Raw genomic sequence first — 27583 nt, forward strand, 5'->3', positions numbered from 1 at the left:
CTCGGTGTTCGAATAATTCCCAAAGTCACCGTTTTTCATCTTGATTCTAAGTCTCATGACATATACGTCCATGGTCTCCCTTTGGCTTGCTTGGTACTGTGAAACAAGTGACGCTCGCAGTCCACGTTATGTGGAGTGAAATAAGCCGATAGTAAATCTTTTAGGTCCTGCAGTGAGCCAATAGACATTGCTGGCATCTCATCAATGATGTCACATGTGGCCAGACCATCCGCTAACTTTAGCAGACAAGACATTTTTGTCGGTTTTCTTCAAAGGGCCCTGTGGCCCCCATGTATAGTTCAAAGTCTCATCACCATGACCATCTTGGCCCCATGTTGCTAGTGTCCACCACATCAAAAGCCCCCGGCATTTGGGCAGTTAACGAGTCTAGGATCCTGTATTGAGGCTGCTCCTGCTGGGCAATTTTCCCGATTCCCCAACTCTGGGGCCCCATCCTGGGCTTGTGCCCCCTCCTGATCGGACATTGCTTATCTTGCCTGGTAACATCACCCTCCCCACACCTTACCAGCACGAGCACCATTGGTGTATGCATTCCCCCCACTCACCTTGTGTGAGCCAATCACTGCTATAGCACAGGGTTATGGCTGCTCTTTTGTGAGTGTCAGTGTGGGCCGGGCTCCCCACGGAGGAATCAACACCTCCTCACGCCGTGTGAGCGAGGGCACCGCTGCGACTCAGGTTTTATCACAGCTCTGCTGAGCGTTCCGGGGTGGGCAGGGCTTTCTGTTCTCTTTGCTGCCTCCAGCCGCAATGTCGCAGTTTAATGCAGATGCGACCGGCGTCTCCAAGCCACTCCTTCAGACAGCATGTGGGTACATGCTTCACCCGCATTACCTGCATAGCCAGTGTAACAGCTGAGTGTCAGCTGTTCTGCAGGATGCTACGCAGCACCCGCATCAGCGCCGGACAAAAGGACACAGAGACGAAGCTAATGCTTCACACGTCTTCTTTATTCTGTAACTTCTCGAACTGCCTAGCTCTGCCTTCTGGCGTCACTTCCCGTCCCGCCTCCCACAACTAGACTGTCAACATGACAATGGGAAAAATCCATACTTCCGATTTCTGTGGAGAAATCTCCCTCTCTGGGGCTCCCAAGTGTTGGCATGTCTGTGCAGTGTATGAATTGTCTCAATCCCATGTTCCCTCTCTGAAGCCTTGTGGGCGCTTTGAAACACAATTCACTTGTATAAGTGCCTAACAAATGCACAATAAATACAAATAAATAAATGGTGGCTGCGAGTGTTTGCTCTCAGTGAGGGCTTTAAGTGGGCCGGGGCCTGCCGGGGCTGTGCCCCGGCAGGCTCCGAAATTTCATTTTGAGGTGGGGCCCTGCCGGGGCCCACTAATTTCCCCAGGCAGCCCCGGCCACTACACAAAAAGACTTTTTTTTCTACAGCTGAAGCTCTTGCTCGTGTGCGAGAGCTTCAGGCTTCAGAAAAAAATGCCTTTCAGCCATAATGGTGGCGCCGCACCTGCGAGGCATCCCTTTAATCAAATGATGCACATAGCTCTCAACCATTTATGTCGCAAAGGCGGGTGAAAACCCCCGATTTTATTTTTGGCGGTTGAGAGGCCCATTGAAATGAATGGGCGTGCAGGAGGTTTGGCGGGTGAGTAAGCTGTTTACAAGGCGGGTGACACCCGCCAAAAGCGTGAGTTGAGAGCTATGGATGCACGTGGGCCGGCGCCACCGTTATGGAGAAAACGTGAGGCTGCTGGAAGCAAAGGCCTTCTTTTCTAAATCCTGAAGCTCCCTGGCATTCACAGGAGTTTCAGTCTTTAGGAAAAAGGCCTCTGCTTCCAGTGGCCTCACCCTTTCAGCCTTGATGGTGAGGGGCAGCACCACCATTAAGGCTGAATAGGGAGGCACTGTCCACTGCCATGCAAGCCTATAGAATATAAATGCAGAGATCAGCACCCTCTTCCCCATAGGGGAGACGGTGCTAATCTCTACAACAGGCTGCCTGGCAGGGGTGGCAGTAGCCCATTGAGCCGGCTCGTCAAAGGGGCGTGGCCTAACGGGCCATCAAGGCCCCCGCTGTTAGGCCACGCCCCCTCGATGAGCCCGGCTCGATTTGTAGAGCCACTTAAGGCACTGCTCTCAGTAGAGAGTGGAGGGACTTCACAAGTAAATACCGTGAGGAGGAAGAGTGGGAGTAATCAAGATTACCGTTTGCCACACTAAAGAAAATCTATCTAGGAAGTACACAGGGAACTGCCTTCGCCTACGTGTTGCTCGATCTTTAAGAGGAATCATGAGGGTAGCTCTCAAGGAAAATACTCCAAATCATGACTTCTGGTAGCACTGGTAGGGCGTCGTTTGCGTGGATGGAATGTAACATGAACCATATTTGTTAAAAGGACCTCATATTGATCCCTTTCTCTAATATGAACAGTCATCCCGTTTCAAAATGTCCGCGATAACAGCGACAATGGGTTCTTTTTTCTAAGTCCGTGTCATGGATCAGGAAGGCAGCATTAATCTACGGTTCACTTGATCTGTTTGGTGTTTCCATGACGACAGGTGAACCAGCTCCGAAAGTCAGGCGCAATGGCAAGTAAAGCGAGCAAGAGGGACTCCAGGACCAGGACCCCCCCGGGTAATGAAGGGCTCTGGGAGCAAGTAATGTAAATCGTTTGCATACACAGACACGGGATCAACGTGCGCATAGTGAAATCTCCTAAACACTGTTGTTACCTTTTAGAATGTGACTGTGAACAGAACACTTTACTAACTGTAGGCATGTCTCCCAAACTTTTACAGATGTTTTGAGAGTCCGTGAAATAGAAATCTTGGTTCAACCTGAACTATTCATTGAAACGGATTGGTGGGGTATTTTATTTGCCCGTGTGTTTGGGCAAATCGAGAAAACGGAAATGTTTGGTTTATATAAGACTGTAAATAGGGTTATGTGGACATGATGATGCCACTTGGACACAAGTAATCAGCTGCTTTTTAACAAACTGTTGCATACTGGGAGTTGTGATCTTTGTTAATTAGAACACATTGTATTTAAACACCTACTGCCAAAAAATTGTAAAAGGAAAGTACACTAACAACCACCGTATTTTAAACAAAGGTGTTCAAAGCTGCAGATGTGTTGGCATTGAGTTTCCCGTGGAGTGCATTGGCAGGCCATCCAATCTTGTTTTTTGGTGTGCTTTCTAGAGCTTTTATTCCCAAATTGAAAAGGGGAAAGTGCACAATTTCAAATCTCATATCAACGCAGGCAACAACCAGGTCTCAAAGTCGTACTCACACATGGCATCCCTTGCCGTCCATATAACAAGGGCTGTCGTCCAATAACCCTGCTGCCTTGGTGCTTTAAGCGAAAAGTGCAGAAACTCACCAATCTAGACTTTAAGTGTGGTGAATCTCAGCCTGGTAGGGTCTTAACGCTCTCATGGTGGATCCTGGCCGTGGCTCATTGACCCATTTCAATTAATCTCACACCGCGTGCGTGTCAACCCCATTTCCCCTGTGATCCATTTGTCTCACTTTCTATGTGTGTCTCGCTTTTTGTGTCTCATTCCGTGTCAATTTCTGTATGTCTCACACCCCACACACCCACTTTCATATGTTCTCACAAGCTTTTACTCTCTGTGGAGTCTAGCCTCGGGAGCATGCTCTGCTGAAAAATCGCAGTATAATGGGTTACTGTTAAGGAATTACCTTTTAAATTTGATTCTGTTAGCCTAATGCAACCACCTCTTAAAGACGCTCATCAATCACAGTCTGAGCTTGACCTTTTTTGACACCTGTATTGTTTTGTATAACAGATGGCATGCTTTGAGAACACACAATGTTTGCAGGCAATGCATAGTGAGATTAAATTGTTTGCCAAGGATCACTCACTTTGGTTAAGCAGTGTATCTGGGATTCTTTCAGACAAACTTCCAGTTTGTTGGTATGCATTGTGTTAAGAAAATGTGAATATCCATATCAAATGAGGTTTGTTTTTGTTGCTTGGTAATAATAAGGAATTTGGTAAATCACTGAAGCTGTGTGCAGGATTTTCAATCCAAAACGTTCCATCACAAATCCAATTACTTAAGCATTTACATATTAGAAAAGGCACTGCTAATAACAAAGACACATGTTAAAAATGTAATTGCCCAGGCTTTCCAAATCAATCTGTGCTCCACATGATGCATAGCAGGTAAAGCCCACTTAGCAAAATGGTGTTTAGCGCTTAGTGTGCTGAGAGCTCAGAAGTCGCATGTATGTCTCTCCTTTTGTTCTGCAGGTTAGGTCCTGAAGGGGACATTATGGACACTGCATGTGGTGGAGAGAGGAGGAACAGGGCACTTGTTTTGCCCAGCAAAGGTTGCACGTACTTAGTCCTTCATTGTGATGAAGCGAAATGAAATGCTTTCATTTTCACCTCGCCACGTCGATTATTCCTACTGTCATCTGGCGAGATGGGAATAGATTCAGAATGTGGCTGTGGAGTGTTGGGGGGAAGTTGCTATGATGCCTTGTGTTCTAGTAGGCAGCACTTAGCTGAAGAAGGAGATTGAGCTGGCCATGCTGTAACTACCTGTCTATAAACATTGACACAGGGTGTGGGCATGGCTAAGTAGCCATGCAGTAAGGACATGTTCCTTTCTACTTGTCTGCGCACCAACCGATGGGGGAATAGAGCTGGCACATATGTGTGTAGGGGAAAACAGATGGTTGGTGTATCGCTGTAAACAGGCTTGAGGAAGAACACGGCTCCGCAGGTGGCAGAGAATCCAATATGGCAGCAGACACGATGCAGTAAACTGCTCCAACACGGAGGCAGAGCGGTGATATGAGGCAAAAGCACAACTGCCGGAGGATTGCAGCAACCCGGCCTGCTCCCGCATAGAGACAGAGACAGGGACAGGGTCCTTCGAGACCAAGCTGCGAAGGTAGGCGTGTCTGATGCCGTTAGAGCAAGCGGCTGTGCAGCGAGCGGTCGGGCGGAAGAGCCCAACGAGCCGAACGAGGTGCAGCGAGCAACACTTGTAATAGCCGTGGGACTGCCGACGGCACCGCAGAATACAGCAGTGAGTCAGGGAGGGACAGTTGTAGCCCCGAGGGCATTCAGCGGTGAAGATCAGCAGCTGGCGCATAGATAGCACCAAGCTCAAGAACATACTCCGGTGAGCACAGGGAGCTTGTGCTGTGCCTGCAGCGACCCACTCCCTCCCCCCTTCAAGCTCTGCACAGATAAGCATGTGAAGCATAAGCCATGCTACAGCGTAATATGTGAAGCGGGGCAGGGATAGAAACCAGTCCTGACTATAGCAAGCCCTGTGGGTGGGGGGCACACACATAAGGGAATGGATCACCAGAATGCGCAATGTGCTAATAGTGTAATCCAACATCCTTGCAGGCACGGTCTTGATGGCCGGCTTTATGTAAAAAGGAATGAACACCGGATTAAACAAGTAAAGTCCAAATATGATAATGGTCAGCTGTCAAAACCAGATAGTTCCTATCACAACCCCCTCTTAGCCTGGAGCTAATTTGCAGCCAAACTTTCCTCACAAGAGCGCTGTCTGCAGGACTACGAAAAAGCACCTAACAGACAAGGGGCTTGAGTGAAAAGGCAGGAGCAGCAGCAACAGAGCTAGAGGAAACAACAATAACAGCTGTTCAGTACTTTGATCAAAGGTACCAACCGTGTCAGCCACCACCCCCTATTTCCCACTCTTACCTGCTCCGTGAAGAACAAGACCCGAAACCTACTTGGCCACAGCGGATGAAGTGAAATGAAGACAGGATAAAGAAATTCCAGAAGAAGTCCAGTGATCCCAATAGAACAGATAAACAACAGTTTGTGTCGTACTGCACAGCGTCCTGGTGGTAATGGGAGGAGTGACCAAAGAAGAAAACAGGAGAGCGTCCACAACAGTCACCCTTGTATCCAAATGAACAATCCTCGTAATTCAGCAGAGCGTCCCAGTGTGTAGGTAAGTGAGTCCATGTATGGAGGTGTGGAGGAGGGGCGAAAAGCAAAGATAGGGGGTGAAGGAAATGGAACTGAAAGAGAGGAAATGAAGGTAAGCAAGCGGGTCCAGGCAGGAATCTGGAGGTACTTGACCAAGTTTCAGAGGCGATTACGCCGGGTTGCAGGGCTCCGGAATAGCAACGTAACCAAAACGGTAAGCAAAAGAAATCCAGATAATGTGTGCCGTGTCGGGGTAACAGGAATCAATCCAAAGGAACTGGATACCAGAAATCAGGGGCAATTCAAAAGACTAATCCGTAGTAACAGGCCAAGGAGTCAAGGACAGGTTTTCACAATGATTACAGGAAACTAATGCTACAAAACTGGCTGTAAAACTCAGTTAAGGAGCACCCGCTCCGTACGCGCAGCAAGAATAAGTACTATTCGCGTACAGACGCGAGACGACGGTCCGTGTGTGTCACGTGACCACAGTGCCCGATTCGAGCACTAACACGGAATGCTGGATGCTGCAGTCCACACAGAATCACTGCGTTTTCGGCATTGACCCAAACGCCAAGGAATTTTCCAGGTAACTGGAGGGGCAATCGAAAGCTTTCGTGGCCTTATATGGGGCCGAGTCACGACATCAGCTAAGGACAGGAGTCAGCTATGCTGGAACAGTAGGTCGTCCAGTTACGCGCATAAGACTGTGTGTTAATCTACGGGGGTCACATGCACGTGTGATTTTGGCCCAATAACGTGGGGAAGGAACCTTTCACAGGAAGCCCTAGGTTGCAGTATAAAACGTTGACTATGCAACGACTGCCAGCCTTCGAATAAGCATTGGAGGCCCCCTGTAGGGAAGACGGGAACTCAGTGTACACCCAGGAGAACACGCAGAAATATGGGAATGCACCGGTAATTGTTTGCTCACACATGGGGGAATACATCAGTCTTCACAACGTGTACAACACATAGAAGTGTAGGTGGTCACCTCTCAACATTGCACACTGATGCTAGCCATCACGGGAGGGACTTATAGTGACGTCCGCCTGCAGAGCACACTGTGTGCACCGTATCACAAATATTGAAGCCCAGGAACAAGAACGCAGCTTCCACTTGGCACAAGCTAGCGACCAGCATTTTAATTGGCGAGTGGGGAACCAATAAGGGGTGAACAGGCTGGTACTGGGGGACCCAATCATGGTGCCCAAGACTAAAAAAAACAGGTCCAAGCAGCCCACTTGGGACACGTTTGCTAAACCAACAAATTCAAATGAAAGCACCATGCCAAAGGAACCAACATCACAAGGAGAGCTGGAACAAACGAAGGGGGCCCAACAGGTTTTAGCAGCAATAGCAGCCTTTAAGATCGTATTAGTATCCAAAATGGATGCCATCAGCCTAGACGTGAACCTCCTGAGGCAAGATGTGCAATCACTCGCAGAACGTACCGGTGCTCTTGAAAAGGAAGTGGCAGTGAACGCGGTTAGCCTGAAGGACACCTCAAAAGATGTATCGATATTGCAGCTGCGATTGAGGAACCTAAAGGACGGAGTCGAAGACGCAGAAGGGCGTGCCAGACACAACAATGTTAGAATCATCGTACTCCGTGAAGGTGAAGGAGTGAACCCTTCTAACTTCGTGGAGAACATGCTGCTGCAAGAAATTGGCCTAGGCACCCTCACTCAGGGTTTTACAGTAGAAAGAACACACAGGTCCTTTATGAGGAAACCACCACCAAGAGCCCCGCCATGGCCCATCATAGCCCGGATACTAAATTATAAAGACAGAGAAAAGATCCTTGAACACTTCCGGAAAGGCGGTACGATACAGAGAGCATCAGCAAATATTACAGCATACCCAGACTACACCTTGCAAGGGAAAAAACAGAGGCTGCACTTTACATCGGTTAAGAGGGGGCTTCGGGTGGTGAACCTCAAATACATGCTGCTGTACCTGGAAAGGCTGAAAATGATAAACGGAGGTCAGGCCATCTTCTTTGACACCCCTCAGGATGCACACAAGTTGATGGACATGGAAAATGTGCCAACTGAGATGGACAGTCAAATGGTCGGCGAGGCAGACACATGCTTACGGACCCCCTCTGGTGATCTGGGTAGGGTGTGACTGATGCAAAAGCTGTTGACCGACTTCAGTGGGAAGCAACCCCTATTGAAAGAAGACTTGGGCACCAGCAACTTTGTAGACTGCACGAGCAAGCAGCGTAGACTCTGTAGTCAGGAGCACGCTGCAAGGAAGCGTCCTTCACCTAAGATTGGTTTTTATTTTGTGATACTAGTTGTTACGTATCCGCCTGCTGCACTCCAGGCACCAGGGACAAGAAACTGGTGCGGCAGTGAGAAGCTGGATGCCTGAGCACAAGTTACTGAGCTGGGCAATTGTTGGGGGTTAGGGCGGTATAAAAGTTGGGGTAGTTAGTTGGGAGTTAGCCTATAGATCCACACGGGGTATGAATGATATGCACATCAGACTGACGAGTCATACGGAAGATCTTATTTGTGATGGGTGAACCTAAAATAGCCGCCTGGAATGTCAGGGGGCTAAATAGTTATATTAAACGTAATAGGATAATATGCCGCCAAAAAATGGACATAGCACTCCTACAGGAGACACACCTCACAGTGGAGAAACTAGCCGCCCTTGCCAGAAGATGGAATGGCACAACTCTGGGCTCGCCGTATTCGGCATACGCTAGAGGTGTTTTGATATGGGTGGCACCGTCTGTACCATTCAGGGTCCTCAAGACGTTTAAGGATAAAGAAGGTAGGATGATTATAGTATAGGGATTTGTGGAACAGAGAGAGAACTCTGTATTATCAACACTTACGCACCAAACCATGACACACAGCACTCTAACATGGCTGCCAAGTGGCCCCATGTCACGTGGTACCTTCTGCCAGTCCTCGCAAGCTGGGCCTTGCAGCCCAGATACCAACAAGGAAACTAGAGTTTCCTAAAAAGCCCTGACTGGTTTTCAAGTATTTGGCTACGTCCCTGGGACATCTTGGCGACAATGAGTACCTCAATGGTAAAAGTAATGCCCCCTCCCCCATTGTATGTTGCTCGCTATACCTCAAAATTGGCCCATATAGAGATGGCACATTGGTTTGGGGCAGACTTAATAGATCAGATAACAAACGTGCACACCCCTTCAGCCAAAGCCTTGAACATGCTGTTGCGAGCATTCACACTGTCTGACATATGGAGGACTTTGCACCCGCAAGCCCATGGATATTCACATTATATGCCACCCAAGGACCTATACACCAGACTAGACTATGTTTTCACAGGGGAGGAATCCCTAGGCGAAATCAAAATGGCGGACTATAAAGCACGTGTACTATCGGACGATGCACCGGTGATAGTCACATGGCAGATTGTCCCTCCTTGACCAGACGGGATATGTCCCGGACAGGAATATTACATGAAACCTGAGAAGGTTACACCACATCATCGATCACACCAGCGGCAGTACGCATCATTCTGCTGTCGCCTCGCTAGGCGCGGTCAAGGCATTTGACTCGGTTAGATGGCCATGGTTGTTCGCGGCACTGAAGCGTTTCATCAGGGGGCCCACATACATTAAATGGGTACGGCTGCTATATAGCAGTCCGGTAGCGAGAGTTAAGACAGGTAACCATATCTCGGACCAATGGTTGCTAGGAAAAGGTACAAGGCAGGGTTGGCCATGGTCCCCTATGTTGTTTATATTGGCCTTAGAACCCTTGGCTGTGTATCTCCGGAAGGAGTATCAGGATGCAGGCATAGTTACTTCTTGCCGAAGGAAATAGTAACATTTGAAAAGTGTGTCCTTAAGGAAATAAGATATCTGGAATGGAATAGACAACAAGTAAGATATAATCTTCCAAATGCTGAAAGAAAAGCGATTGGTCTATTATCCAATGACCTTGACCTGGTGATTAAACCTGCCAATAAGGGAGGGGGAATTGTGTTTAATCAGTCACAATATCATGAGATGGTGATGAATCTCCTCGAGGATGTTGACAGTTACAAGAAACTGAGGAAAGATCCTCAGAATGAGCTAAAAAAAAAGAAATACTAATGGTAACAACCTTAGCACAAGAATGAAGGTGGCTCAATGGTGATGAATTTGATTTTTTGAATACTTCGGATGGTCGTACACCGTCATTCTATGCGATGCCGAAGACCCATAAGGACCTAAATAATCCACCTAGCGTCAGATTGTTGCATGCTGTGGCTCCGTTTTGGAGCCAGTCTGCAAATACATTATATGTTTCTACAGCCCCTCAGTCAAAAAAAGTAATACCTATCTGTGAGATAGTATGTCGGTGATCCAACTAGTCGAAGGTAGATCCTTCAAACCAGATGAGGGGATTTTGGTCACTCTCGCCAGACGGGTACTCTACATGAGTATCACACAAGAGGAGGCATCTCAGTGTATACGTGAGATATTTGTCACTGAACCACCACCTCGTGACATTTCGCCAGAATTAATTCTGGAATTGTTGACTATAGCACTTGAAAAGAACTATTTTGAGTACAAAGATCAATTCTTTCTACAGACCTAAGGAACGGCGATGGGCACTGCCTTTGCGCCGAGCCTAGCCATACTGTATATGGTGATGTGGGAACATCATTATGTCCTCACAAACACCAACCCATTTTTGATTTACATCCAACTGTGGCATCGTTATATTGACAGCATTTTTATGATTTGGCAAGGTCTGGCCGACATCTTACAAGAATTCTTTTTATGGCTGAATTTATGCCTTACAAAAATGTAATTCACCATCAATATCAGCATCACAGAGATACACTTTTTGGACCTCAACATTTGCGTGAGGAATGAGACACTAGAGTGTTCCCAATTTAGAAAGCCAACAGATAGAAATACATTGCTCCATTTCACAAGTTTCCCTCCTAGGACCGTGAAGGACAACCTTCCGTATGGCCAATTCCTCATGCTAAGGAGAAATTGCACATCAATCTCCGACTACACCATCCATGCAGAAAACCTGAAAGAGCGTTTGGTGGCAAGAGGGTATCCAACTAAACTGGTAACAAGAGCTGTTAAGAGAACCAGGTACACACTTAGGGAAACTCTCTTGACTCCAAAAGAATCCTGCAAAGAAGATAAACTGGTGTGTGTATTACCATACACTACCCACACCTATGCAGTAAAGAAGGTAATTAAGAAATGTTGGCCGCTTGTCAGATTGGAGCTAACGGATGAACCACTGCCGTTGTTTGCTTTAACAAGACAAAAGAATCTTAAGGATTTATTTGTGCACTCCAGACCACAGGCAACTAGGAATACAATCACGGGTTGGGACCTACGCCCTCTCACAGGCCACTTCCCCTGCAGTGTGTGCTCGGTCTGTAAATACAGTAAAAGAATTAAGGACTTTGAAGTTAGGGGTAGGAAATGGACTTTAAGGACACACTCTAATTGTAAGCCCCCTAATGCCATTTACTGTGTACAATGTCCATATGGACAGAAGTATGTGGGACAGACATCAAGAACCGTCCATACGAGAATAGTGGAACACAGGTCCCGGACCAGGTGTAAGTCCATAAACGCACCCTTGGTCTCCCATTTTATGGAGCATGGACATTCATCTGAAGACTTGGTTTGGTGGGTCTTGGAAGCATTGCCCAAGAGCACATGTACATCACGACAACTGAACATTTCAGAAGCCAGATGGATGCACCGATTGGACACTGTTGCAAGTGGCCTAAACGAGACCAGTCCACAGCAGTGATGATTTGAATGTAAGTCGATGACATCGCAATGCCACTTGTTCGAGATCTCAGCCAATTTTATGAAATACATTTACAGTCGATCTCGGCAGGGGCTAAGCAGCAATACATACATTAGGGAAAAGCCTTGGGCCCTTCGCATATCATTGTGTACTAATTGCACAGGCTAGGTGAACACCCAGATGAGTAATTTGGGTAGCATTTTCACGGCAAAAGGAATACATACCATATTATTGGCATGGTCACATATGCCTTTCTGTACTAATACCATAAGTGTACTCTGATTCTCTGCCGGGACTTTGTCTTTTGGTCTCCAGCAGGAGCATTACGTATGAACATTCATTGATTCACACACGAAACCGGCCACGAGTTGGAGGATTTATGCCTTCATTTGATTAATCCCGCTTCTAAAGACCTATGAAAAACAAGCTAAAGGGTGAGCCTACTAGATGCCATTTGTCCTCACACTTGTTGGGTGTCTCACCTCTTTGCTTTGCTTTTCTTCCATGTACCCAGTATTACTGTCAGTACTTGGTGTCATGCAAAACAGCATGTGAAAGCTTGTGTTGGAAGACAGCCACAATAGACATTGTTGCCCTTTCAAGGCACCATTCCATACATCTATAGTGAGGGTAAGTAGGATCTATTTTCTAGGCCAACTAAATAGAAAGGCCAACCTTTGAATTCTTGTCGATATTCACAAGTGTATCTTTTTCCTTATGATAGCTGGTGTCAAACCGCTAGATGACATGTGTGGTGACGGTCTGAGAAACATCTATGGATATTTGTTGTCCACCCTTGATGTAGAATCTCCTTTCAATGGAATATAAACCTTCATTACTTAGTAAGTTTATAATGTGCAATTAATATTTCTGTGGACGCTGACCCACTGGGTGTGGAATGTGTGTTTGGGATACTCACCTCACGCCGCACTAAACCTTTTTCAGTTATCTTTATTTCTTTTCTTGTTTTTAGCCCATGTTGGTTTCCTGTAGATGTAGTATATTTCTTTGCACACTGGAGACCTCCACTATTTGGGTGATCACACACGTGACGGGTGATGTATTTGGTTTTAGTCTGCTTTTTCTGGTTTTCTTACATACTCCGTCTTCTTAACTCTTCTTCTTAATGTTGATTTTTATAATAGTTTAATCTTTATGGTGCAGTAATACCCACATCCACAGAGCTCCAAACTTCCCTTGGGGTCCTGAAGAAGGCAGCATAATATATCACCTGCCGAAACGCCTCAATTATACAACCACTACCACATATGTATCCTTGTGATTGTCACGACAACTGAGGCGTAGACCTGCGATGTGTATTTGGTATTAAAGTGTTTTCTCTTTTTTGTTTGTACTATACATGCAGTATTGGCATACATTGAATCAGCCATGCAGTAGCCAGAGAGGGTCAGCAGTTTAGGAGCAAGACTATGGACTGATGAAATAGACCAAGCCCAGTCTCTGGCCACCCCCGTGTTTCTATAATCCTCTATCACTGATCCACAAGAAACAAGATTTGTCTTTTTGGCCATTTCAAGAACTCTGTCTCTAAATCAGCATTTATGTGTTTGTTTGTATTACTAATTAGTTAACATGCAACACTAAGGCCTTGTTGGTCAGTTTCCCAGTAGGGATTTTTTATTTCTAATACTCAGTTTGATTTGCATAAAATCTTATACACATATAATGTTATGAGATTTGTTTTACATCTGATTTGTTGTAGGACCTTTAGGCCTTCCCAATAAATAATTTTTTATTCATGTGTGTGCCATCTTATGGATTTTGTCTAAATTTATTTAGGACAAGCCGAGGCCTTATTAGGGCTAGAACACAAGTGAAAGGGTCGAAGGTAGAAGGTGAACCCAGGGCCCAACAATAAGGGAGGAGGCTCTCAATTGGTTTTTCTCGACCCTTTCCCTTGTGTTCTAGTAGCTTTAGCCCTCCTGGGCAGAATAGGGTTGATCCTCCAGGAGCCCGTTTTTTTACACTTATTAAGGCTAGGCCATATTGAAACATAGAATTAAATTGGTTCATCTAGGGGGACTCCCCTTCATGTATTGGCATAGTTACTTACACATGGTAGTAGGAGCCTGATTTCCCTGTATAAACACCCGGAGACTAACCTACAGTATATTTTAGACGTGTTTGATCGCTACACAGATCTTTCAGGCATCATGATTAGCACATGGAAATCGTGCTTGTTCCCCTTGGCAGGGTATAAAGGGAAACCTCTGAACACATTGTTGGTGCTACCAGTTAAGTGGGAAGTGAACACATTTAAACATCAGGAAGTAGAAATCTTCTATGACCCCAAGACAGAACACATACAGAACACATAGAAGGCGGTAGATAAAATAGAGAAATCCATGGACTTCTGTGCTAGACTACCGCTCTCGCTGATGGTTAGGGCTGCTCGGTTAAAGATGGGGGTGCTCCCGAAGCTCCTTCACTTCTTCATTAATGTCCCGTACAACATACATAAAGGCGTCTCTAAGAATTCTTTTGTGGCATAATTCCAAATGCAGAATGGCACTAATGAAATTGCAGAGACCATACGACCAGGGAGGTATAAAAGTGCCCAATTTTGGAGCATACTTCCTAGCCAGCCAACTTCAATGTATTACGCACTGGCTGTCAGACGAACAGTCCCAAGACAATATGTTGCTACAGCCAGCTTGCACCCCATTTTTCCTGAAGTAGGTGATAAGGAGGCAAGCGCCGCAAAGCCCGAAACCCCCACTGTTGCTGATGCTGGGTAGGGTGGTATGGCATAGGGCTTGTCGCTTGCTAGAGAAAGAGACACCCTTCTCTCCTCAAATCCCATTGGTAACACTAAAGGAAGAGGACCCACAGTTCAGATTAATTGTGAGGAAGTATTGGGAACCCATTGGGGTAGCTACAGTGGGATATTTACTACAAGAGGGGAGGCCAATGGACTTCAGAGCACTCACCTCAGAAACTGGTTTAGATGAAGGGCAACATATAATATATGCTTCACTCCTCATTAGGCTAAAGCAGAAATGGCCGGTAACAGACAGGGAACTGCAGCAGGATGAAACAGTAGAAACACTTTATGATATTTCAGAAGGAGGGCATGTAGTATCGAGAATATACAAATTATTGATGTCTCGGCGTGGAGATATGCTTGCGCAGACCCGGCGTAGCTGGGAAGCAGATCTGCAGGAACAACTGACAGATAAAGACTGTGGTAGAGCGATAGCTTATCAAAAAAAGGTGTCCGGAAATGTGAAACTTCAGTTAATCCAGTTGTACATAACTCGCAGAGCGTATTTAACCCCTAAGAAAATCTCCAAATTTAGCAAAGCAACAGAACAAACCTGCCCAAAATGTGGACTGATTAATGCAGATTTGGTACACATGTTCTGGGCGTGTAGGAAGATCCAACAATACTGGGAAGACATAGTCAGTCCCTAGCCAGGGCCGGTATAATATTGGACACACAGTCTCCCACAGCCTGTATGCTTGGCATTTTTGTACGACCGAAGCAAGCAAGACATGTCGGTAAATTGAAAGACCTAGCATATATCCTAGCAAAACGTAGGATAGCGGTGGGTTGGAAAGCGCGCAAGGGCCCAGAAGTAAGTCTGTGCTGGAGTGACCTCCAAAAATGGTCGTTGGCAGAGACCTCAGTGTGGCAGGAGGCAGACCGGCGAGGCTAAGGAGAACACAATTTAGACTTGGACTCTTGGAGGCATATGCTACAGGAACTGAGGGCCTCTGTGCACAGTGACACCCAGGTGGTAATAAATGCCCCGTTGCAATTGACGGAATAGAGATAAATGTAAATACTCAGTACAGTCGGATGGAATGTGATGGGAAAAATACATGTGGAATAGGCTGGGATGTGGGTATGTGGAGTTGGGGGCGTAGGGGACAAGCAGACATAATCTGTTCTGCATTGTTATTTGAATACATATGGAAGTCTGTAAGTTATACTGTTGTCAATAAAACAATAAAATGTGTTAAAAAAAATACTTTGATACAGAAAGCCTACCGTGTGCGGGTGACTTTATTACATTGGTGACAAGCTGTTGTGGCTGAGCAACCCCCGGCATGTCATGGCAGCTCAGCAAGAGTTTTTTGAGAGCTGCAATGAAGAGCTGGAGGAACATAGTGCAGCGTTTGCAGTGAGGAAGAGGATTTCAAGGACTCCGCCGTCAGTACTGAGGCCGGTGACATGTGGTAGGGAAAGCTAGTCATCGGCAACCGCTGTGGCATTTCCAACACAGCAGCGGTTGCCAAGGTACTGTTTGTTTTCATTGCCGGTTGTTAGGGGAGCAGGAGCCACGTAAGCCACGTCCGTTTTAGCGGCCCATGTGGGACCTGGTGACCCGTTGTCAAGGACGCTGTGCACGTGTCATACACGTAAGCCGCATCAATCTTAGCGACCTGTGTGGTTCCTAGCGACCCGTTGTCAAGGACAATGTGCGCATGTCATTGTGTTTGGTCTGCACGTCAGGGCCTGCTTACAGAGAACGCCAGTGAATAACAGTGTACGCAAGCCGCACTAAAGGAGGTTTCGCTTTGCCGATACACTTTGTGATTGAGTGACTATTTCAGTGCCAGGAATAGAGGCATCACCCTTTTCAATGGAAGGTGTTGAACTACTTGGAGTGAGGAATATTGCACAGTATTTTTGTTTCATCAGTTCAACAGTTAGATGGGCTAGAGACGCTGTGGAGTAACACATTGAGAGTGCCTCAGCTGTGCTACCATAAAGAGGAGTGTGAGGAAGGACTAGAGATGCTGTGGAGTAAGAGGAAGTGACATAAGAATAAGGAGTAGAGGTGTGCAATACATTGGAGCAGCTCTCTACCTAATTAATTTGTGAAGACTGTCTGTGCATGACAATAGCCATGCAGAGTTACCAGGGCCCATGATGTTTATGAATTGAAAGACCTAGCATATATCCTAGCAAAACTCGGTAGATGAACACATTAGGGATCAATTTATGGTTTATTGTGGCAATAACAGGATAAGGGAAGAACTGTGGTTAATGGATGATCCAAAGTTGGATGATATGATATGATATAGCATTTATGACGCGCCTATGCACAAGTGTTTCAAGGCGCGACGAGGCAAGGGAGGGGTAACAAAGGGAAGACAGACAACGATCCAACTAAACCAAGTGTCAATCAGATCGCGCAAGTGCATGGGAAGGGGGAAGGGGAAAGTGCAGGGGTAAGGGGACAGGGACAGTGCAGTACATGGGATAATAGAATAAATAATAAGTAAAAGTAAGGCCAGCAGGTGACAAGTGTAAGTGCAGGCATCAGGTGTCAAGTGCTGATAGTGGGACTCTAGGGATACAGAAAACAGACCCAAGTGCGGGGTTTGCCACGAAGGCAGTGCAGGTGTGCGACTGGCGGGGGAGGGGACCTGGGCCCGAGATCAGAGGGTGGCCAGGTCTGTTCGAAATTGCCAAAAGGGTAGAACATTCAATGGCATGTGTGGCCAAGATCACTAAGTAAGAAGGGAAAGTGGATGAGAAGATTGAGGTACTAAACATTGCAACTCAGGATATAAATAAAGGAAAGACTTTTGGAGAAACAAAATGCATGTTGAAAAGAGGAAAAGGTCCATTGAGTGAAGAGCGGTTATGCTTTCGATGTGGGAGCAAGAGTCAATTGCACCAAATGTAAAAGATGGGTCCACTTCGCAAACTGTTGCAAAAACCGTCAAGGAAACCTTAGCAAGAAAATTGTGGTGATATGGATGATTCTTCAGGCGTTGATACGGATGAACATGTAGATATTATTACAGTGAATGTGGTTAATGATGGCAACCGTGAAGAAGATTGTGAAAGCCCTGAAGCAGAGATAATGGTGAATGGGAAAAGAGTAAAAATGATTGCGGTCCTGTGGGCAAAAGTATCTCTTATGCCACAAAAAGTGTATGAGGAAACTGTATTGGGGAATGTTTATGGTTTGCTGAACGCTGATATCAATCCTGGTGGCTATAATATGGACAGAATAGAAGTGCTGGGGCATTTTATGACTAAGCTAGAGTTTAAAGGATGAGTTGCGGAAGGTAAAATATATGTGACCAAGAAGGGAGTAACCCTCTTGGGATGGCGAGAGCAAAAGGTTAGATCCTAATACTGATGGTCAAATTCTACAGGTGGAATTGGGAGGAGGTGAAGTTGATGTGAATAAGTATAAGGCAGTGTTTGTGGATGGTGTTGGAAGGATACATGGAATGAGGCACCAGACCGTGTTGTAGAACAGGAGTGTTCCTGTTGTGTGTCCAAGTTACACCAAGTTCCCCTAGTGTTGCGAGAGGGTGTGAAAAGCGAACTGGATACATTGTGTGAGTTAGGAATAATTGAGAGAACTCTTACAGGAGAATGGGTATCTCCACTGGTAGTGGTAACAAAATAGCGAAGGGTAAGATATTAAAAAATTAGACTTATCTTCTGGAGTCACAGAAATTGACTGTGTTTGTTATGCATGAGGGGATATTTCACTTTCAACAAATGCCTTTCAGACTGGTTTCCGCATCATCTGTGTTTCTGAAAGTAATGGATACATTGTTTGGGGGAATGCAAGTAGTACATTCCTTCCAGGATGACATACTTATCTGTGGTGAGTCCCAAAGTGAACATGAACAGATTCTTAAAAAGATGTTGGATATTTTGGAAAAGCGAGGGATGATGTTTAAGAAGGAGAAATGTGTTTTCAGGAAGGTATCAATAGACTATCTAGGACATGAAATTAGTGCAAGAGGAATTAGTCCCAAAAAGGAAATTGTGGACAGTATAAAGAATGTTGAGGTATCCCAAACAAAAAGTAAATTGAGGTTGTTTCTTGGAATGATGAATTCTATCAAAAGTTTGTTAAACATTTTGCAGACAAAATTGGAGGAATGAAGAAACTGTTGAGAAAGGGGGAAGAGTTTGTTTGGAATGAGGTGTGTGATGGTGAGTTTAAAGGAATACAGGAGGAGATTGACATGGCTCGAGCATTGGCACAATTTGACACCCAGAGGGAGTCAACAATAACAGTGGATGCTAGTGATGTTGGCATTGGGGCAGTTCTGACATAAAGAGATGATGTTGTATCAGAGATAATTATAGTGCATGCATCTAGATACTGCAAACTGCTGAAAAAAGGAATTTGCAATAGAGAAGGAGGCATTAGCGTGTCACTGGGTGGTGGAGAAATGTTAAAACATTTTTGTGGGGGTCGCATTTTGTGTTAAGGATGCCATATCGCTGGCTGCCATGTGTGGAAGAAATGGAAAGGAATGCATCAGCGAAAGGATGCATGCTTTCAAGATGTCACCACATGCGACTCTGTTTGAATTGATGAGAGGGAGGAAAGGAAATGCCAATGTATGCCCTGCGTGGTTGGGGAGGAGTAGGTCTTCTAATATTCGGGTGGAGGATGTGAGATCGAGAGGTGATCTAAAAAGTGAGAGGAGAATTTTGAGGATAAACAAGATGAGAGGTCATGAGGCCACAGAGGTATGTTTGGGTTACTGGGTGAGGATAAAGAAAGGAGTGGTGCGAAGGAAAGGACATTTATTGTGCAGTAATTCAGGTGCAAGTCGAGAAGGTGTTGAAAGGTGCAGTGAGAATTTAAGGAGGACAGATGTGGAATCTGGGAAGAGTGGCGAAAGTGAAGAGAGGGATGATTACGGATGAATGAGTGGTTGGAAAGAAGGGAGATAGGTCATATGTATATGGCGAGATAGGAATGGATTCAGGTTGTGGCTGTGGGATGTTGATGGTGGAGTGTTGGAGGGAAGATGCCATGATGTGTGGTGTTCTAGTATGCAGCCGTTAGCTCAAGCAGGAGATTGAGCTGGCTGTGCTGGGGGTTGTAACTACCTGTCTTCATTAACAATAAGCATTGATACAGAACGTCTACCGTGTCCTGGTGAATTAATTACACCCACATAGTTGATTATGCCCATTTTAGACACACTGGCTTTATTTTTTGTAGAAAAGGTGAGTAAACATACTGAAAAACAAAACACGCTTATGAGAGGTAGGACTCGCCTTCACCTTCTTCCTCTTACCTTCTCCCAGGTCTAGCAGATGCAGAAGACATTGGGCCTCATTACAAGTTTGCCGGTCCGGTAACAAAGGTACCGGTAAGCTTGCCGGTACCGTTCTTACCGGACCGGCAAACTACGAGTTGTGCAAGCGGGTGCCTATCAGCCCGCCAGGTCTGACCTGCCAGGCGGACCGGCACCCGCCCGCAGACACTGACGGTAGCACCGGCACAATTCTGATTTTTTTTTTTAACCTTTTTTGTTCCATTAGTTTCAATACAGTGAGTGGAATTCTACCATGAGATCAGCAAGGTTGGCTGGTCTTCTCCAGTTAATACAATATCAGATTGTGTAGCCAATTCAGCTGCAAGCAACAAGTACAATTGAGCACAGAAAATGTGAAAAACAGCCTTTATCAGTGTGTTGTAATAGCATTTTGGCAGTGAAAGTGTTCCTCTAAATATTTGTGTTGATACAGCAGTTTCAAACGTGTGATTGAATGCATCATTTCTTGTAAAGATGTTCACCTCCATTCTGCTTGAATACACACCATTCAAAATGTTTTCTGTTTCACGACTGATTTGAGGCCTACGTTTTCAAATGAACACACTTTCCATAACTACATTATGTCATCTTCCAATTACATTTCCCATCAACATCCTTAATGCGCATTGATTTGCATTTTTCCTCTATATTATTCCCCCCCTTTGAGTATTACAACTATACTCACATAATCTTCTTATCTATTTCGAATAGTCCATTCAAAATGAACAAGGTCTTTCTCAAACACCTCTTCTGTGATTTATCATCAATCTCACCTGGACCTTCGAATTGTTCATAGTGTTTTTGTCAGACAAATTGAAAACACACCTGACCAGTAGATGTAAACAATACATTCCTAGACATCTAGCAAACACTAGTAGAGCTCCGTGAATTATGGAGCCTCCCAGTGATACAGTTGACTCAGTAAATCCCGACCAGAGAGAGAAACCTGCATTTGTGTTTTCTCTTTTCAGAATAGCAACAAAGCTTCTAATGTGAGTGATTATATCCGGGTGCAAACTTTGCACTCCCCACTAGCCACATGCGCTCTTACATTTGCGAGTAAGAAATGGGGCCTCAATACAAGTCAGCCGGTCTGGAAACAATGGTGGCGGTAAAACCGCTGCCACCGTTGTTTCCGGATCGGCTAATTCTGAGTCCTGCAGGCGGGAGGTGTCACTCTGTCATAGACGGAACCAGTGTTTCCATGGTCCCCATCCCCATGGAGTCCTACGGGACTCCATGGGAATGGGGATTTACAGAATTCCGCCTCCAGAATTACCGGGTCACCGGGGTTGTAATGCTGCGGTGATTCTAGCAATCACGGAGGCGGAATGGTATTACCGGTCTGGTGGCAGCCTGTCTGTTTTTCCGGCACGGCTACAGCCGGACTCGTAATGAGGCCCATGGTGTGCTATGCGTATATATCGTATTGAGGTGGCAAGCAACTTTTTTTATGGCTGGCTAGCAGCTTGCAACTTGTGCAACCTGATTGTATCTGTTTTTATATTGCCAGCATAATTGGGAACACATGTACAACATTCTGCATCCATCAAGGGCACTTACATCTCATTATAGCAAGTCTGATGTAGCCTTTGCTACCTTTTCCATCAATAATGACCACTTAAGAATCTTATCACAATTTAACTTGATGCCTGCTCCTGAGATTACTCATACCTTCAGCAAATGTCTCCCAACCTGATTCTCTTCTTTATCTAGGAGGAGACAGCAGTTTTGTAAAATGCCTAATGGCACATAATACAAAACCCATTTAACAACTTCCATCCCACTTATAGGAGGAAGTTCCACATATAATTACAATATATTTTACATAACCATTTTCAGTAAAAGAAAACCCTTTTGGCAAAAGAGAACCTCAAACCATTAATAGTAGCATTTTTCCCCAGTGGACCGAGAATATTTGCTGATTCCGATATATAATGTCCCATGATTACTGTAGCAGAGAAGTAGCTGAGTACCATTAAGTTTGGTAACGGGGAAACATCTGCAGGGTTCGAAATTGAGATTCAATGAACAGGAGCTAAAACCAGCACCTGGGTGTCAGGCATAACCCTGTAGACAGGAGCCACTGCAGGGGAACCAGGAGCTACCAGAGATGTTCATTCTATGTTCATTTACCAAAACCCAGTCCCACCACACAAAAGAATGAAAACCTCTGTGGCTTTTTCTATATCTCTCATTCTTTAACTCTCCACCCCACAACACCAGCGGAAGAAGTGCTCTCTATCACTCCGTATCCTCTCTCACCTCTCCTGTTGAGGCAAGCTGCCCTATAATGTAATTCAGGAGATTTCCCAAAAAGCAAGTTCTTCTAAGAGGTCTATATGGATTGGGAAATGTTGATCTCATCTTGTGCTACGTGGCATTTTACTGATGTTTGCCAGTCCTTTTGACCTACAATGTGAAGCACGCTCGTTGGGATAGTCTTCAGTTTTCCAAACACCCTCCCCTCCTACAAATTTCACTAACTGATCATAGCTCTTTCACTAAGTCCCATACAATAGAGTCCTGACACTACGTCTCTGTACTTCCTCTAAAGGACTGGCCCATTAGGAACTGGATAGTTTTCCAAACATGATGATCCTCTTAGGTCGAGGGGTATAGCTCCCTCTCTGACATAAAACAGAGTACCTAAGCCCTACTGGTCTTCACTGAATGCAAGTATATCCATAGGTAATTGCCATAGGAACAAATGGTCAAAACGCATTCATCTTCACCACTCTACAATACACAAACATATGCACCGTAGTCTGATATTTAATCAGGAATGTTTTCAGCCAACATTGCACTCCATATTTCCCACTCTGAGTTGTTACATTGTACTAGAATGAGAACACAAAGTATTCGGAGCAGAATAACAAGAAATTGTTTGGCTAGAGCCAAATTGCTTTTTTCAGCTGGAATTCAGCCAAATACTTACTCTGAGCCGAGTTTCGTTAGACCACTACTCCTGCGGGGTCATACACGTTTATTTGATAACCTTTATGTCATTACCTTATTAGTTGTCTTTACATGTTCTTCACTTAATGCCTAAAACAACTGAGGTTCTTTTTTCCAGCTTCTGCACTGCATCCGTTGTCTTTTTCGTTTCCTCCAATCTTGCTCCCTATTTCAAAGAATGCTCAGAATTTGGGTTGTGTTTTTGATGCTTCATTTTCCTGTCTGGGTCGTATTGTAACATTTATGTGTGCATGTCACAACCAGCTTTATACTATTCAGAAAATGTATAATTTTCAGACTTTTTGTTATTCTAAGTTATTGTTGCAAACTTTAGTTCTTTCTCGACTTAATTACTGTTGTTCCTTTTAAGTTTGACTACTACGTTATGCTATTACGCTTCTTTGTTCTGTTCCTTATTCAGCTGTTTGTATTCTTTTCTTTTTAAGTATTTCACCTTAGTTTCTCCTTGTTGAAATGACTTTCTGTTCGATCTTGATTTAATTATTCATATTTAAAACGGCAGAGCTAAATAGTGGTCAACCCATGGAATACGAGGGGCTTCAGCCACCTTTTCAAAAAAGAAGAAATTGTTTTTGACTTATTTGACATCATATGTTTACAGGATACGTGGCTAAGAGCTCCTCCAATGTTGGATGGCTCTAGCTCCTATTTGAATCCAGCTATTAAGGGAGCTAAAGGAAGTCCATCCTCAGGCCTGCCAATGCTGGTTAAAAATGGCAATAGGATGGTGTTGTTGGAATGCCAGAATATAAACCCCTTTAATTAAATGACCAAATTAAGATTAGAGAAAGAAAAACGCTTAGAGGGGAGGGTAGTGGCGATTTTAAACCTCTACTGGAATCCAACAGCAATCACTACCATGAACTTTGTATCTAATGTCATGGGCGTAATTGATGAGTGTTATGTCAACATGTACAGTCCAGCGATAGTTGTGTGTGGGGACTTGAACATAAAATGTGGGAAGTTGAATGGTATAGAGGTAAATTATCAAGTTCTACTACAGAAAGCTTTAAAAGAAAGAAGTTGTGAATGGGAAAGAGAAATGGGCTTGAGAGAATACCATTTGTTAAATGGACGAACAGAGGGGATATCCCTGCAAGAGCAACCTGGGGTAGAGGCGCACAGTCGGGCGTGCTTGACTATATGTATGTTTCCTGGAATATAGTGCAGGAGGTTAATACATTGGAGGTAATCTCAATGGAAAATAGTGTTCACTCTATGTTGAAAAAGATGGGGTGGGGGTTGAAATTGGGAGAAGAATGGTGGCAAAGTGGAGGTGTGAGGTTGCGGTTAACCAATCTAGGAATCAATTATGCCTTAAACTGTGTGATGTGGAGAGGTTCAGAAGACATCTAAAAGGGTAAGGAATTGGGGACATCACTTATGTACCCCTGTTGAAGCACTTCATAGAAGACGTAAGAGGTAGTAGTATGGTGGGTTTTAATCTTAAACACACATATGATTCAAGGATTGTCCAGGAAAAGAAAGTATTAAGAGCAGATGTTGGGGCACTCTGGCATCTTCTGGCTGGGGAAAGACCATAGCGAACAAAAAAACGGAAACGAAGAGTTAAGAACTAGTTAATTTCACATTAAGTAGTAATCATGCAGAAAGATGGGGAGAAAATGCTAACGGCTATTTGTAAGAGGAACACTACACAGATTTGGCACCTGATTAATGAAAAGAACTTAACACAAAACGCATTGTTGTTTATTGTTTTTTTGGAGGGGGCATGGGTAAGGCACTTGGGAGATATCGCTGACCCAGTTGACCAAAAATGTCAAGGTGGTATCGAGAGAATACATTAGAAATGGAACAATCCGTTTGATAAGGAAGATGTGGTAGACTTAATTAGGAGGGCTAATAACTCGTGAGCCAAAGGGCTGGATGGGCTCACCGATGTTATGCGGAAGTCTGCTACTGCTCATTGAAGCAAATTCGTGACTCTATTATTCGAACAGGTGATGCTAGCTAGAGCAGTGCCTGGGTCTTGGAAAAGGGCAATAATAGTTCCCATATTCAAAAAAGGCAATAGTGCAATAGGGCGACTCCAAAAAATGACTGCCCTATCGCTCTTTTGGATGTATTGGGGAAACTATTTGCATCTCTTATCTTAAAAAGTCTGACAAGGTGGGTAGAAAAGGAGAAGTTGTGACATTCAACAAACGGGCTTTGTTAAGGGGGTTGGCGCAAGCCTAAACCTTCTAATCCTAAATATTTTGAAAATAAAAGCAATTAAAGATAATGCAAAAATCTATGTAGCAGTTATTTACCTTTCGCAAGCCTTTAACAGCATCGTTAGAGGAGGGACCTATTGTGGAGGAAAATTGTGGCCTGGGCTGCCCAGGAGATTTATTGGAGGATATTCAGGCTCTGTACATTGTTACCAGCCTTTGAGTTTGTTTAAATCGAGCTCTATTAACTTATTTTTGCCAGATTTGGGTAGCTATTTGGAGCATGAAAGGGCCTTTCCACCAAAAGTGAATGGGAATAAAATAGGGTGGGTATTGTACACAGAGGATCTAGTCATTATAAACCAGACGCTGATCGGCCTGCAGCATCAATTGAATTGCCTTCAAGGTTATGTCGCTGAGAATGGGCTGGAAATTAACACAAGGAAATCAAGAATCATATGTATGCGATCCTTTGGAGGAAAACGAAAGATTTCCTTTAAATGGAGCTTGGGTAATGAACAAATAGTTCGAGTAGAATCAGTGCAGTACCTGGGTGTTTGCTTAAATTTGAGCCTGAATGATATCCCATGATTAAAGGAGTTAAGAGCCAAGGATAAAAATGTGGCGTCACAAGGAATGTCTCTAAAGAAAATATGGGAAGTTCATGGTCATTCCAACTCTGACCTTCTATAAACAAAAGGTGATCCCAATACTAACTTATGGAGCAGAAACATCATTTAGTTTACCTTGGTAAACCTGGGCAGTACTGGAATACATTTTCTGGAAGAATTATCACTCCCAGAGGGACTACTAATACAGGTTATCAGCTACGAATTAGGGTTAATATTGATGTATGTGATTTACCCTTTGGAAGACGATAAGTTTGTTTCAGAAATGTGTTGTAATGAAAAAGGCTCCTATTTGTTTTAATTTGTTTAAAGGTATCGAGAGGGAGTGGGTCTATGAGAAATGGAGAGAAAATTGTCAGTTGTGAGACAGGCATGGTATCAAGAGAGACACAGACTCAAAACGGTTTGTTTTAAAACCTTTATTTACTAAGGTTCCTGGTTTGGTCTAATGCCTTATTGGCCCTAACCTAAAATGATGTTTCTAATAGCCGTCGTTATCTAATAGTCCAAAATAAAAGTCTGGCTGTGTCTAATCCTATGTTTGTCCTGACTCCTTACTACAAATGTGATGGGAAGTCTTTTGAAAAGGAAAATAGTGGTTCAACAAAAAAAGGGAAACCTAAGTTTGTTTTAGGCAATCTTCTCAGCAGGGCAAATTTGGTCAATGTCACATAGATGGGTTCAATCAACAGGGCTGTTCGTGAAACCTTCTCCACAGGACCCTTACAGTGATTTGAAATACCTTCTGTGTCTTTGAGTTCCTTGTGGTGCCCTTCCCCAAGCTTCAACGTATTCAAGTTTCAAACGCCACAAAGAAAATGTAACAAAGTTCCTCTTGAGGCTTCTCGGGGTTCCCTTCCCCAAGCTTCAATCCTTTAAACACTATAAAGAAAAACAATAGGCCTCATTACGAGTCTGGCGGTAACCGAACCAGAAAAACAGGCAGGTTACCGCCGGACTCGTATTACCATTCCGCCTCCGTGATTCCTGGAATCACCGGGGCATTACAACCCCAGTGACCTGGTAATTCCGGAGGTGGAATTCAGTAAATCCCTATTCCCATGGAGTCCCATAGGATTCCATCGGAATGGGGAAGTGGAAACACCGGCACCATGATGTAATGGTGCCGGTGTTTCCACGTCCGCCTGCAGGCGGGTGGCGTTAAACCCGCCAGGTCAGACCTGGCGGGAGTGACACCTCCCACCTGCAGAACTCGATCAGCCGGTCCGGAAACAACAGTGGCGGTGGGTTTACCGCCACCGTTATTTCCGGACCAGCTGACTCGTAATGAGGCCCAATGTCTCTAACTTGCCTAGGCCTTCTAGGGTTCCCTTCCCCAAGTTCAGGTCCCTTCCAGCTTTCAAAACACAAAGTCGTTTTATCAAGTTGACCATGGATTTCTTTACACAAAGTCAGTTTTATCAGGTTGCACTTTGCTTTACTCAATATGCCTCTAAGGGTTCCCTTACCCAAGCTCAGGCCCCTTCCAGCTTTCAACACAAAACAAAATATATTTTGGTTTCACAGGGCACCCTTCCCCAAGTTTAGGCCCCTCTAGTTCCAAACACAAGTTCAGCTGGTCAGGATGTGCCTTTTCCATATATATATAATCTTTCTCACATACAATCCTCTCATGGGGTAGAATTAGAGGCTTTCGAAAACACCAGGCTCTTTACTTTTCATCTGCGCGACCACTGATCCTTTGCCCCTCTCTTTGTTTCTTACTCTGGCCTTCCTTTGCACTTTTTATCTTCCGGTGCTTCCTGCACCACTTTCATGTATTCCTTTACCTTTGTTGTGCACACTTGCACTGTCCATTATTTCTTCTCTCTGTTGTGCCTCTTGCACGCTTCTTTCACTCTGCCATGCACCCCTGCACGTGTTTCCTTCTTTCTGCATTGCTTGCACCCTTTTTACACTGGCTTTACCGTATCGTGCCTCTTGCACACTTCTTTCACTCTTCCATGCACACCTGTACTTGTTTCTTTCTTTTCTGTGTCGCTTGCTCCCTTTTCCTCTTTCTCTGG

At 44.8% G+C, this 27583-nt stretch overlaps 1 protein-coding gene across 1 annotated transcript in view; it reads left to right on the forward strand.

Annotated features, from left to right (window-relative positions):
- Nucleotides 1–2467: 2467 nt before the first annotated feature.
- Nucleotides 2468–27583, forward strand: part of MYCBPAP (MYCBP associated protein) — a 1263051-nt gene continuing 1237935 nt past the window's right edge. The window contains exon 1 of the mRNA XM_069654887.1: nt 2468–2621. Within this exon, the coding sequence (XP_069510988.1) occupies nt 2573–2621 (49 nt within the window). The 5' untranslated portion in view covers nt 2468–2572. The remainder of the gene's footprint in view (nt 2622–27583) is intronic.

Source organism: Ambystoma mexicanum, chromosome 3q (assembly GCF_040938575.1).
Source record: "Ambystoma mexicanum isolate Mex_15411 chromosome 3q, UKY_AmexF1_1, whole genome shotgun sequence".
Taxonomy (NCBI): Eukaryota; Metazoa; Chordata; class Amphibia; order Caudata; family Ambystomatidae; genus Ambystoma; species Ambystoma mexicanum.